The sequence below is a fragment of the Amphiura filiformis genome, chromosome 15 (assembly GCF_039555335.1).
Source record: "Amphiura filiformis chromosome 15, Afil_fr2py, whole genome shotgun sequence".
Taxonomy (NCBI): Eukaryota; Metazoa; Echinodermata; class Ophiuroidea; order Amphilepidida; family Amphiuridae; genus Amphiura; species Amphiura filiformis.
The window spans coordinates 9,714,841-9,730,111 of record NC_092642.1 but is presented as its reverse complement, the minus strand read 5'-3'; the positions used below and the strand labels follow the sequence as shown (position 1 = coordinate 9,730,111).

The window sequence follows — 15,271 nt, the reverse complement described above, 5'->3', positions numbered from 1 at the left end:
ATAAACATGCAAGTATTAGACTGTCAACAAAGTTAGAAAATAATGCATTCATTTATTTTGGTATCTTCAAGTCAGAAAATATTGACAAACAAAAAAATTGACATTACCAAGTTTTTGTTAAAGTGGGGTGTGATTGCACTGTGTATGTCATGAACTGTAGTTTTGTGCCAATTACAGTTGTACAATGCCCTAAGTGCATTAGTATTATATACACAGTGAATCCACTACACCCCTCAACAAAAAGGTGTTATTTTATCATTGTGTGATGTGCAAATACATCTCAAATTGAGTATAAAACCTTAGCTCTGAGTATTTACACAATAAATACAGGTCCTTATAACATAAACTGATATGCATATGTTTTACGGACCTCTAGGACATTAATGCATCTGGATTTTCTAGAAACATAAAAATGCATCTCAAAAACATGAAACCGTGTTGCATTTGAAGACCTCCAATTAAAAAATAAAATTGCAGAATAAATAGCAAATTGTTATTCAATGACACAAAAACAATATTTGAGCCTAAACATGGGGCATGATTGTTTCACAAGGAAGAACACACTTCTTCCTGCATAAATTAAAATAATTAAAACAACAGCACTGATATCACTAACTTTACAGTAAACAGGAATTCAGTTTTTAAACTTCAAACAGCACATTTCATTTCACTTAACTGAAAACTTTCTGCAACATGTAACACAAACTGATCAAATTCAAAAGAAAAATTTTGAAAATTGTTGCATTACCAGTGCTAACTTGCTCAGTACCTACGCTTATTGGTGCTGGATTCCCTAAGTCCATGGCATACTTGGTTGCAAAGTTATGAAGTTTTTACATGTCCACTATCTTATTACCGGTTATTTTTTTTTCCTTAATTTCATTATTGCCAACTCTGGTCCAATTGGATCAGAATGTGTTGCATTTGTAAAACATTTCAGTGAAGTAAAGAACAATATTGAAGTAAAAAAAAAACTGAATTTTTATGTCACCCACCATGTATCAATTTCTTCACTTTAAAATTTGAAAAATTTATCAAAAATCTTGATCAGTATTCTTTGTTGCAACATGTATAAATGAAGTTACTTGATATAACTTAGACTATTGGTCTCCATATTGAAACTTTGTGCCAATGTAAAATCTTAAATTCATGGGGCACTATTAACAAATGTTCATTTAAAAAGAATACATCACATTATATTTGTGAGATTGCCAAATCTCTATGCCAATTGCTTGCACCTGCTTGCACCAGTAATTAAAAATCTGTCACAAACAGTTCAAATTTATTTAACTGGTATGCGTGTGGGTAGAAGGAAGCACTGTCATAAGAAAATCACATCGCTCAACTATCATTTCTACAACTCTAGGCCCGTAGGCAGGATTGATTTTTTGGGGGTGCGGTGGACTCCAAAGTGAAACTTTTGCAAAATTTTCCTTCAAAAAAGGGCTCTTTATTCAGATTGACATTTTTTAGGAGGTGAGTCACATCCCCCTAGCTACTGCTTTGTGCACCTCCATGTCGAATTAGGCGAGGCAGCAGATTCAGGAATGCACAACTCTGCCTGGTTGGTAGGTAGGTTGGTCGGTCAGATCAAAATTTATTCATAATTGATACAAAGACGGATCATGTAATGTACTATGGAAAAATGAAATCTGTTGCAAACTTTATTTCCCATACTCAATTTCAAAACAAAACATTCAATTCTTCGGTATCAGCAATGGCACAATATACACTAAATAATTAAGGTAGGAATATTTTGTCACATAAAATAATAACAATAATAAAATAAAGTGGTATTGCCTTCATGTGTGCATACTCAAGAGTTAGCCTAGTATCAAGACAGGGATTATACAGCTTACAGTATAAAGACACCCAATCCCTCAATTAAGTCTTGACAATAGGCTAATTTTGACGTAGGCTTACATGAAGGATATACTATTTTTAATATTTTAATGTATAAATGAACCAGTTATCAGTAAAAACACTGATAAAAAATCAAGAATACATGCATCAAACTCTCATTTGCAGACCGACTTGCATGAGGACTTTGAGTCCTGGCATAAAGGCGCTGATTTCAGAGAAGTTGCCGCTAGATACTAGTCTGGTGTGGACCATAAGGCCTTGTTGGTAGTCAAATTGCTCTATGAATTGGGCTATTTCATGAAGACCTTGAAGAATCATGGCTGATACCTGTGGCAAGAAGTAAACATTATGTTAGATGAAGTAGGCAATATGTATCATGTAAATGTGACATGATCTGCTCCATGGGGGCCAAAGGAGGGTTTTTGAAAATTGAGTTGCTATAATTATTACCTTATACAAACAACAGGCTATCATATATTGAAAATACCAAAGGTCTAGCATACTTGGTTCTAAAGCTTTGTGATGTATATTTTGTTATGTATTTTATTGTTTTTTACTCCATATTTCGCCTTTATCTCAATTTCAAATTTGCCGCCTTTGGTCCCCATGGACCACACTGTGTCACATATATATCAGGTCTTCCAAGGAGACCAGTACATTGTATTCATGGAATTTCCTGAAAGGAATAAATAAATAAATGATGTTGCTTTGATTTGAATTGCCACAAACTCAACATTTTATTAGTTTTTATTTAATTTCATTTTCTCATTGAACAAATACACCATCATGAGAAGACCCAGCTGCTCAAGGCCACTTATAATCCAACTGCCAATCTTAATGTGCTCAATTTCCTTGAGGCTTGTCTTTCAGTAGACAAAAAAAGTTCAATAAATCAGCCAAGTCAAGAAAAACATCAATTCATTCGCTTAAGGGGGTCGATCTTTTGTGCGTAATTATAGAGGGCCAGGGGATTCACTCTATCATTAAAAAAATTATTTGAAGTCAAAGAGCCCTAGGAATAAAAACTGTAGTGTAATTCACGCCAGATACAATTTCTTTATACGACAAAAATTAATTTTTGTAATCGATCAAAAAACGAACGTTTTATATCAATTTTAAATTTAGCCTGAATCCGTAAATATGGTACCTCTCGCCCTTTTTTGAGTCAAGGCTATTTTTACCATTATGCAGCGAACCATTGTTGAAGCTATTTCACATACATGTACAAAACATTCTAGAGAAAGAATGACATATAGTGTTGAAATATCTTTTGTTGATTTCGAATGATAATGTCATGAAGTCGTAAATTATAAGGTCAAATTCCTAAAACCAAAACAAAACATTGCGACGCAGATAATTCCCGACTTACGCAATTTCATCATCACATCAGTGTCTTTATTATTTGTTTGAAACCTTTCCCCAAGCGTTCGTGCTATTTATGCATAAAAGCGGCTAATCTATCTTTACAAAACGCATCTTTTTTAGTAAACAAAAGGCTAAAAAGCGGCATTATGAGATTTATCTTTTATCATTACACTCCATCGCTCAACTGCCACGGTGGCGAAGCGGTAAAGCGCTAGACGCGTAATCAAGGAAGTTTAGAATCGCTGGTTCGAGTCCCAACGAAGCCCGTGGAAACTTTTTTTTCTTCAAAATTCATGATCGCATTCCGAAATGAGTCACTTGTCGGTAAATCATGTCTCGTATCCTTAACCACAACTTAGCCACAATCAAGCACTACCACGTTACTTTTTCTTGGAGTAAACCACATCAGAGTCTTTTATTTCTTTGTTCGGATAGAGCAATATACCTTTTTTGTTTTTGAGGCCTTTTTGTCAATGATAACCAACTACTTACCATTCCTTCTCTTAATTTATCATACAGTATGTTAAGTTTCCTATTTACATCGTCCAATTTCCTTTTGGTTTGCTGAAATAAAAATAGAGAATAACAACATTTGTAATGATCAATCATAAATATCACACTTTTGTCAGCAGCTTCTAAATGATTTTTTTTCGTCTCTGCTGTTAATGCCCAGTTATGCGATGTCGTAAAAAAAATCCTCCATTGGAAAGGCTCTTCCTGGATTATGGACTTTCCTAAGGCCTATTATCTGTTCCACCTCCTCATTAATTGCCTTGGATGTTTGGATGTATTGTAATAGGTATAAACATTTTACTTTTAAATATCAATATAGTGCTGCTCTAGATTATTTTATTATCAAGACATGCCCGTCAGTTGATCATACATCCTACCAGGACAATATGCACAAGGTTTCACCAGCTCGCTGAAACATTTAATAACCGCCTGTATAAAATAGAGTATTATTGGCGGATGATGCCATGTTCAAATAAACCATAGCACTTTGTCAAGAGTTTGATGTCATTAAGTCAGTGTACTTACAGCACTATTAGCAGCCTTTTCTGAACATCGTCTTAACAATGCATCATATATATCACATAATATTTGATGTTCAGCAGGTACAGGAGGCTTGGCAATCTCTTGAGGTGCTGGGGCTGGCGCTGATGATACCTAAATAGTGAAAAACAAAACAAACATAATCTTAAAATACATTCATTGGAATGTATGTGGGTAACTTGGGACAGGATTAGGGGTAATTAACCACACTTGAGGTCCAAGAATTTGCAGGAAAATATTTTGTAGATTCTACACATATAACAGTGAAGCCCATATCAATCAATCAAATTTTGATTCTCACAAGGCTAGACAAAATTGAGTCAAGAGCTGTACCTTACTACCCACCTGTGCACCTGTTTAATATTGCTGTCAGGTGCATAAAATATCTTAAATAGCCACTCATCTGGAGAATTAACTATTTGGGACGATAATGATCACTAACAATATAATATGAATGTCCAATCCAGGCCACTATTAGGCTGTGTTCACATTACACAATGTGGGTTCGTACCTGGGTAGTAATGTGGTGTCGATCCACATTGAATCCACATTGATTTTGTGTTCTCACTACCGGGCTAATCTACATGGAAAGTGGGTTATGACGTAAGTGGAGCGAATCCACATACCCGGATGTTAGAATGAAAAGCCATCGCCCCAGTAAAGCGAGTAGCGGTGACATTGTGGCGGCAGGGTTCGCAGGTTTTTGCCGCAGGCGGAAAAAAACATGGTTTTAACCACTTGGCAAAAACAGTTTTTGCCGGCAAAAATGGCAAGAACTAAAAAAGTGATTTATCGTTCAGTTTTTACATCTCAAAACAAATTATTAAACTTGTTACAAAAATAAGTTCTCGAGTGTAACAAGGCCAGATTTTGTAATTATAAGCAATTTATTAAGAAATTAAAGGCATGCGTTTTCATTGCCCAAGTGCATTTAACTGAAATGTGGAATGTATCAAATTCAAAACTTTTTCATTTCAAGGACTTGATGAGACAATAAATATGTTGAATGATTCATTAAAAGTTGTGTGTTACTGTTTATGAGCTTTCTGTGCCACTTTTTAATATTTTTTTGCCATTTTTGCGGTTTAAACCAGGCAAAAACTGGCAAAAACAGTTTTTGCCAGGTTTTTGCCACTTTGCTGGCAAAAACAGGTTTTTGCCGGCAAAAAACGAACCCTGTGTGGCGGCTCTCGACCAATGCCGAATACAGAACCATAGGCCATTTATTTGGGATTGCCCGTAACACAGCCTGTCTGATTGTAAAACAAGTAATTTATGTAAGCTTATGTTGAGCATGCTGTGGACTGAAATATTTTTTAGCATGTAAATGTAACGAAGTAAATTCCCAGGGAATAAAGTTCGTTTCATTCCATTGACGTACACCATCTCGGCCCGTATGGCCACGGCCACTTCCAGTATATGTGGAGTCGATTATGTAATTGCCCACTATCTAAACATTTATAAGTATTAGGGAATACACACTACAATGAACACTACACAAACATGAAAATAGCATAGAAAAACACCACCATTTCATTACATACATGTATAGATGCAAGCAAAGTAACACACCAATATATATCAATACAATGCAATGCACGCATACCAGCAGAAATTAATGCAATCTACAGTCACACGTTACATGGTAGCTAACTTCAGATAAACCGGTAAAGTTATTGTAATACAGTAGTTGGTAAGACTTTGATTGTAAACTAATCATATTGTGCTTGATTCAAACTTTTTGAACATTTTTAACTGGCAATTCAAGGTTTATTGCGCAGCAATAAGATTAAATTAAATTGGGTAGTTTTTCTTTATAATACTAGCACACAAGGTTTTGAGGTTGATTCAACCAGCCACATTCACTGCCAAATTGGTCAAAAACAGAAGAGTTTTGTTAGATTACTTGCTGCCATTTCAGATAATGAAAGCAATAAGACTTTTCAAATAATCCTCAATACAGTAATTAGATCACTTCAATTATTTACGGCAATCCAGCAAGTTACACATAATCCCCTTGCCTGGAAAACGGTGTTTACTTCATTGTGTGCAATATAAGCTAACAAAATACCAAGTTAATTAATGTCCACCACCAAACTGAAATGTTTCAAATGACGAGCTTAATTTGTGTAGAAGTCTTTACCAAACTACAACTATTGAATTGTTACACTAGCTTCTAATATTAAGAGTCATGAAACTATACAACAAAGACTATGCTAGGTGAAACGATGCACTGTTACATTACCAAAACCAAAGAGGGGAGCAAGTGTTACAGCAGTATCTAAAGTAACAACATTTAGTCATTAGTGAAATCACTCACATTAAGTTATTATTTGGCTACAGACCTTGGTTTATGCCAGTCTTGAGTTGAAAGACGATTTGTTCTATAAAGTGTGAACTTTTGATGAAATCTCAACTTATAAATGCTCACAACTTTTTGACAATTTCAGTAAATGTTTGTTATGTAGAGACACTGCACTCACATGCAGATATACAAAGTACCAAATTAGGCGACAAAAAAAACCACTGTTTTTCTGGAGGCTAAAATGACCCTAAAATATCACTGAAAGCTTGAAAATTTGGCAATTATTTTTTAAAACTTTAGTCAAAACCAATCAATTCTGGCCCCAAAATGGCAGATTTTACATTATTTTAGCAAAAAGCAAAATCTTGGTTGGTCGGGCCTGTAAAACTTGTGAGTTTTTTCGTGGCCTTACTGTCAAAACTTTTTGGTTGTTGAAAATATTGTCTATCACTTGATTTCTTGCTGGTTGCTTATTACATATGAGCATGAATTCTTGTTTATTGGATGCTATGGAAATCTCAGTATACTCTTTGAAATTACTTTTTTCTTGTATTTAAAGCAAGTATGCTGACACATGCTTTTTTAATGTGCATACAAAGACGCTTTGGCAAGTGATTTCTTGTCATAATATTTGATCAAAAAGTTACTAAAATGGTGAAAAAAATCTGAATTCCTTTAGAATACCCACCATTGTAGGTTGTCAATGTGCATCTTTTAAAGAACAGTGCATACACATGCACAAATACCTGGGACAAATACACATGCACAGTGTGCAATAAATGGTAGGGTAATAAATGATAACCAAAAAAATTACACGGCAGAGCTCTAAATTGACCAAAATTGGACTGAAAACAAATTTTGGAAACTGCACAAACAAAAACACCTGAATATGGTATTATCCTGAAAATTCTCATGCCTGTAAATAACCCATGTACTAAAGTAGGCAAGTTATCTCTTGTACAAAGCTCTATTACAGAAATAGTTAACACTTTATACTACCAGAGTTGAGTGACCGTAATACTGCTCTCAATTTGTACTGACATGCTTGCATGCTTTCAACTCATAAGACGTATCTATTACCTGTGTACTGGCATCACCTTGGGCCTGTGGGGGCGCCGTTGCTTGCGGCACCGCAGCAGGCGTGTAGGCTTGATTACTATTTTGCTGTGACTGTGATACCTGTTGTTGCATGTACGGGTTGTACACTTGACCGCCCATGCCAGAGGCGCTCCGGGAGATCGGGTGGGACTTCCTCTACAGGTGCACCAATTATTGGTGCCGTGATGGGTTGAGGCGGTACGTAACTATCTTGCTGCTGAAATACAACCAAATATAAAAAGTTAATTTTGATGTAAAAGCCCATACAAAGCATAAAACATTGCAATGTTTTGGGCATTTTTAAACATGGAGACTGCTCCCAGGAAGGGCAATAGTTACATCTTTTATTTTGCTAAATTACCATTATAGGTCAAGGAGACATTAACTCCAGTAGATCCAAAAGTCAGATTAATAATTCAAGAGTGGGATTAAACTTTCTCGCTTAGACACTAAAAACGGATCCAGAATTGTGACCACTAACATTTAAATACAGTAGTTGTCCTATTAGATAATCCAGAACCATGTAAAGCAAGAACTTTAATCCTCCCTATGCTTTGGCATAGTTTGCTGACACTTATATGATCTCCTAGCATACACTGAAAACTATTCCAATTTAAGTTATCAAAACAGCAGATTCTGTAACTGACCTGTGCTCAATTGAAAGATATTATAGTCAATAACAACTAATCATGTAATTGAACCAAATTCAAATTGAATTTTTCTCATTATCCATCTACTAAAAGAAACACATAAACACACAAATTTGAGAAACCAACCTTCTTAGGTTTAACAAGTGGTGGGTCATTCCATGCTCCTTCCACCTTTGGTTTCATAGACGACATACTCGTAGCCACCGGTGGGGGTGCTGCTGGTTGATACGTTGACACTGGCTCCTGAGGCTGGTAGATGCCCATGGGCTGCGGCTGTGACGTTGCTTGGTACCCATATTCTGGAGTTGTTTGAGGTTGTACAGGCTGTGCATATCCGGGTTGCGGCATTGCAGCAGTTGAAGTTGGTGCGGATCCATAGTATGCCTGCATTCCTGTTTGTTGATAACTAGCACTAGGATATTTTCTAGGTCCTGAGAGTTTAGCATGCATGTCCCCTGCTTTAGCAGCATTGGTACTTGTTGTGGTTGTCGCACTTCCCATTGTAGCTGGCTGAGAGCTGGCGCTTTGGCTATATGTATACTGTGTGTAATGCGTGGGCCGGGCAGTAGCACTTACTTGGGAGGAGTTATAGAATTGAGTACTTGAAACTGTGGTTGTATTGAAGGCATTTTGCTGCAAAATTCAATGCACAAAAATAAATCAGGTTAATAACTTTTCAAATTAATGAATGTCATTTTCATCTTGCCTGTACATTCATAAGTGTACTAGCATTTTGTGTGATTTTGGCCCATGTGTGAGCTTTGAAAATACCCAAAAATGGTTTATGCTTTGTAGCTTATTTCTGTCCTTCCCCCCCTTCAATAGCCTTTGTACGATTTCCCCTTCTGAATATGCTGTAATATTGGCATTAAAAAACATCACGACCCACTGATATTACTGAAGCTAAAACTGTCCTACACAGACACTGAATCAGGCTATTCCAATTGAAAAAATCCATACACACACCTATGAAAGACATGACCTTAATCTGCCATACAGGGTGAGTAGATTTCAAATGGAGTCACCCATTCAGGTAACCCCATTCTCACTCTCCATGTGGCAGATTAATGTCATGTCTTCCATAAGAGGGTGTATGGATTTCAACTGGAATAGCTTTCTGTGCATCCCTGACTTGCCAGGTTTCCTACAAATAATTTTGTAATTCTATGACTTTTCAATGATTTAATCCCAAATTGCAAGACCGACAGACAGATGCATCAAGTTCACTACATCTTAAATCGGTCTCCACCTCCTAAAGTTTATATAAGGCGGAAATTATTCGGCTTATGTTACTGTGCCGCGTCAATCAAGTCCCAACTCACGCTTGCGTAAATTCACATAAGCGTGCGCTAGTCACGCATTACGCATTGCCCACCTAGCATACGCATTGCTCCCAACAGCGTGCACGCCATTCTATATCAATACACAGTGTTATGAGTCTTATTTTTCCCGCCTTATAAAAGCCAAACAAACTTTACTCCTAGATCGTCATAAGAAAGACAGACTCAATCATGTTACTGAACTGCATGCAGACAGTTGAATGCAACTGTGGCATAAAGCATGCAGCCAGTGTGTTACTGTAAGCCACATTTAGGGTCACTCATTCAATTAAAACTGAATTGTGACAGGGATATGCAGCTGTAGAAAAGAAACGCCAGTGAATATAATTTGGTTCACCTCAAGTTTGGTAGTGACGTCAATGCTACTTCTCCTTTGCGCTGCAAGCGTGCCAACAAAACGACCATGTACGCGTGCGTGTACATTTAGGGTGTTTAACTTTACACACGCGATTTGATACTGCAGCACGGGAAATACACACATACGTCACTACCAAACTTGAGATGAACCAAAATATAGACAACTATTAACTACTTATGATGTTATGTGGAACAATAACACTAACCAAATAACTCTGTAATATAGCATTTAACCTACCTGACCATAGCTTTGTTGTTGTTGTTGACTTGTGGAGGTCTTCTGATATGGATTGCTAACTTGGGCTTTGGCATAGTTTGCTGATGACGAACCACCCTGTGCACGATACAGTCGGTCTCGTAATGATACAATCTTGGGCTGTGAAGAGAAGATATGGTTTTTTTAGGAAGGAAAAATGTTGGGTTTGGCATAAATTGTGCTGTACTCAGACATCAACTTTTCTTGAAAAGACTGTTAGTGAAAAAACCATGATAAACAGCATCAAATTAACCGAAACAAGCAACTCGGATTCAAACCTGAAAAAAATCTTGTGTTTGATGTTGTTTTTGTTCCTGGACTGCGTGCAGGTATACAACTAAAATATGCAAGCTGCTTCCAAGGTCCAGAATTTACTGTAAGCCACATCGGAAGTCAATATCCAATCAGATTTGAATAATAACAACAATTCTTTGTGGCTTGTAAATTCATTCCACACGCACCCAAAATGCGCACCCATGCATGGACATAGCTCCTCCCCACGGTCTTGGCTAGGATTTGACAAGTGTGCATCATTTTCACCACAACTGCCTGTCCAAAATTTGACCCTAAAACAAAAACCAGACCTATACCCCTTCTGGTGGTTCAAATAGCTATAGCTATAGGTTTGATTTATTTGTCTGGTCTTCTTTTGGTTCACAGAACTTATTCAAGCAATATTTGCAGGATTTAGCATATGACACATACATTAATTTTGCCTGTCTCAGGAGCAATCTGCCTGTCCAATATGACGGATGGACAGGTGGCTAGTTAACACCCTGCCCCTCCACCTTGCACATACACAACCCCACCCCGAATCTGCGCACACCCCTATGTGCAGCGATGCATACACATCATACACATACACACACCCACACACAGCCCTACCTGAGCTGACTCTCCTAGATATGTATTAGCTGTTGATAGTTTTCCTTGTGCTGCTAATAGATGAGCATATTCACTAAGTTTGTCTGCAAGAATGGATGAAGACACCGCATTGCTGGAACCACTTTTGATCTCCACTGCCTTCCGTAAAATCATCACTTTCTCAACTAAATCCTGTCAACAAAAAAGAGGAGAAATTCAGATTATAATTGATTTCCATAATACATTGGAGTGTTGGGAAAAGGTGAAAGATCATTGGATCTCGACCATTGTCCGAAGTAGGTAACTGCATAATGTGGAGTCAGTGAGCCCATTTTTATCTACACAATAATAAAGATTACTCCAAACAGTTGTGGAACGTATAATAACAACAGATGGAATATTGCTGAAATTCATTTACTTTTTCAAAATCTGTGCGATATGGTGATGTAACCAAACAAATTACCAAGTGTCCAAGGTGAGTGAAAAAAAGGCTGAGATAAATTTGCAAATGGAATTATCTCTAATTTATCAACTTGTTTCTGGATTGCAGATGCAGTTCAATGCAACAGAGCTATGCATGCTACTTCCAAGGTCCAGAATTTTAATGTTAGCCACATTAGAAGTCAACCATTCAATCAGATTTGAATCAAGACAGGGTTTAGTGGCTCTTGTTAATATTTAATTAAAAGTAATTATTTTTTGAGGGGAATAAATATGTCTGAGCCTTTAATTAAGATAACTGTAGTATAATCAGCTTGTAATAGGTAAAAATTATTCAGTTTTTGTTATTGCGTGAGTCAATGAAGTCCTAACTCGCTTACGCCTGCGTAAATTCACATAAGCGTGAGTCAGTCATGAAATACGTAAAGCGCAGATCATGTAGGGGCTGCACCCACCTGTGTGAACGCCCTTCTATTTCAATCCACGACTTTAGTGTATGAGTCCCGCCTATTATGATCTGATCAGAGCATAGTGTGGTTACTTTCAATAAATGTTTTTTATTATAATCACTGTCTTACCTGAAGATTTAAAGGTGCATTAGCATTTTGTGTGATTTTGGCCCAACAGCTAACAAGTCTATCTACATTGCCAGCACAAATATAACATAAAAAGGCTTGAGTGCAGTACTTTCCCTCTCCTTCTAACCGTTCTCCTAGTGTATCTGTAGATAAATCAATAAAGTAAACCAATAGATCAATCCAAAAATCAATCAATCAATCAAACAACAAATCAATCAATTGGAAAGAAAGTAAATGGAGATAAAGTGATGAGAAAGTGAAAATACTTACAGAAGAACCTGGAAAATAATCCCTATGCTGAACTTTAATATCAAGTAATTAGGCCTTCACATATTTCCTTTTTTATACCACTCAAGATTTCTATGTGACAAATGGCAGTCCCCACATCTTAATGTCTAGATATCCAATTTACAAATTTTCTATTTCTAGATTGCAGATTCTATTATGCAACAGAGCTATGCATGTTGCCTGCCTCCATGGGCCAGGATATTACCAGCCACATTAGAAGTCAAATATTCAATCAGATTTGAATCAAGACATGGTTTAGTGACTTTTGTAATGTTTTAATGGTTTAGTGGCTAATACAAAATTATACCAGAGTTAAGTCTATTAGAGATCACTACACCAGCTAAAACTTCAATTAATTTCCACTTTCCTCTTTGGATAAAAGCTTACCACATAATGCAGAGAATTCTTTAGGTGAAGCATAGGTTAAGAGTGCAGTCAAGGCTTCCTTCCAGTTCTCCAACTCGCAATAACTAACTATATCCTTTAAATCTTTTGTTACTATTGATGATATTAACTGTAAAAAAGAAAGATAGATAACCATACACATTAGAACAATACGTCACAGGAGGAGCTAATCCTGACAGTCAATCCTGACACAGTTTAATACTTGTCCTATGACAATCTAATCAAGCCTTCAACTTGCTTGATCATTCTACTATCTTATCAAATACCTGTTGTACTCTGGTTCATTTTTATTTTAATGCAATTATTTATTTTTTGTTTCTGGATTGCAGACACAGTATTATGCAACAGAGGTATGCATGCTGCTTCCAAGGTCCAGAAATTTTACTTTCAGCCACATTAGAAGTCAACCATTCAATCAGATTTGAATCAAGGCAGGGTTTAGTGGCTATTTCAACATCTACACATTATCAAAACAATGCAATATATTTCCTTACCAACCAAATAATAACAACAGCAGTTCTACATTTACTTCTTTTACCATATATCATTACTACAACCATTGAGTTACCATATATCATTAACTTGTCCAGTAACTAAGTCAACTATTGCTGAAATGCTAACAGCACTAACACATTGGATGACAAGTTATAAGATTTTACAACACTCTGTCTGCAAATCATTCACAAACTTGTTACTGGCTATATGGTACACTAAAACTGCTTTTTCAAGTTCGTGACAATTTCCCATATTGGCCCATGTGGATCACATTTGACCACATATGCAATATACCTACCCTAGATATATGACTTTTTGTCTTCTTGAAGTATTTTCTCTGTGTACTCGCTAACAGTTCTGGACCACCTGCTATGGCCAATAGGATGGCATCAGCCATACGGTCGTCATGGAGACACATCTCTACAGCAGCTTCAAAATTGCCTGTCAGTATTGCTTGTGATACTAAACCATCAGTGTCTGTTGGTAAAAAAAAACACATCAAAATTGTGAAAAATATGAAACAACCTGAAGTTACCTTCTTTAGTATTTATAATCTGTATGTAATTTGTGGATCAGGTAATAAATTCTGCACTAACATCACTGATAATTCAGATGAAGCGCGAGTACAGAGGTCTATCATCACTTCCAACTATTTTCTTTTGATATTTCAAATCCACTTAAAAACAGAAAACATTGATCAATTAAACACAGTCTGGAAAACATTTCTAATTTGCTACCGTTGCATTAGGAAGAATCAAGCATTTTATTCACCAGGCTGTTGACATAATTTTGATTCATAGCTTACAGCCAAAAGTGATGACAACCATAGTTGGTGCAACACTGTTATTTCACATGGTTTCTCTTGGTTGTGTATGCCCTTGGATGCATGAAATCACAAATCTGGCAATACAGACAAAACTGTAGCCACTCAAATGAAAATGTCTCCAGCAGGGTTGAAGCAAAAGTGGGCGGTGGTGGGCGGCAGAGCCCACTCAGTTTTGGAGCCCAACACTCAACTCCAATTTTGTCATTGGAGCCCACCACTAAGTCAAAAATTCCACAATTTTGTTCAATAAGTCAAGAATTTGATCCACTTTGACAACAAATGGCCGAATATGCACGATTTTCATCAAATGCCACCCAGCACTAAAAATGTCCTAGCTGCAACCCGGGTCTCCAGTAATGAGAATTCTTTACTATTGCATATTAAATTACCTTCTTCTTTTGATATAGTGAATGGTGATGCAGCTCTTGAGTCAGATTGCTGTTCTTGGTTCTCTACCTCTACCATACCACCTGCTGAAATGGCATCAAATTGTGCTGCACCTGCATCAGAGTCTCCTACTGAATTGTTGGGTGTCTGCAATCAATCAAAAGGAATCAAATAGTAATGTAATCAATCAAGCAAATCACACAAAAGATTGACTATCAATCTCTGTATCAAATTAATCAACCAATTATAAATCAATTAACCAATAAATCAATCTAACCAATCAAGCCAATACTCAATGCCAAGAGGCAAACAAAAAATCAAGCACTTGATCAACAAGCAGCAAATCAAGCATGCAATCATTCTATACATTGGTCCAACCTATCTTTGGTAAACTTGCCCAGTGACCAAATGTATCATTGGTGAAACCCTGACATCACTACCATATTGGGTGCAAATTTAGAGTTAATGTTTTTTTTTTCATAGGTTTTGTTCCATACTTTTTACTATTTGTGAGGACTAAATTCTGACAAACCACATGTACCCATTTCTTCAAATATACTTACTTTTGATGTTGCTGGTGAGCCATTCCCACTGCCCAAATTGGCCTCTGACCCCCTACTTCCTGTTGACAGATTTTCCATCCTCTCAGCAAGTTCTTCTGCATCAACACCTGGCATCCCATTGGTCAGACCCAGAGGGC

The 15,271-nt window shown here is 36.7% G+C and overlaps 1 protein-coding gene across 1 annotated transcript in view; it reads right to left on the bottom strand.

Annotated features, from left to right (window-relative positions):
* Positions 1-1,762: 1,762 nt before the first annotated feature.
* The window catches only part of LOC140171219 (protein transport protein Sec31A-like), a 34,281-nt gene continuing 20,772 nt past the window's right edge, over positions 1,763-15,271 (bottom strand). Inside the window, 13 exon segments of the mRNA XM_072194436.1 lie at positions 1,763-2,190; positions 3,721-3,792; positions 4,267-4,395; positions 7,667-7,815; positions 7,817-7,898; positions 8,461-8,967; positions 10,270-10,407; positions 11,173-11,343; positions 12,171-12,313; positions 12,846-12,972; positions 13,657-13,835; positions 14,574-14,718; positions 15,135-15,271. Of these exon segments, the coding sequence (XP_072050537.1) occupies positions 2,011-2,190; positions 3,721-3,792; positions 4,267-4,395; positions 7,667-7,815; positions 7,817-7,898; positions 8,461-8,967; positions 10,270-10,407; positions 11,173-11,343; positions 12,171-12,313; positions 12,846-12,972; positions 13,657-13,835; positions 14,574-14,718; positions 15,135-15,271 (2,159 nt within the window). The 3' untranslated portion in view covers positions 1,763-2,010.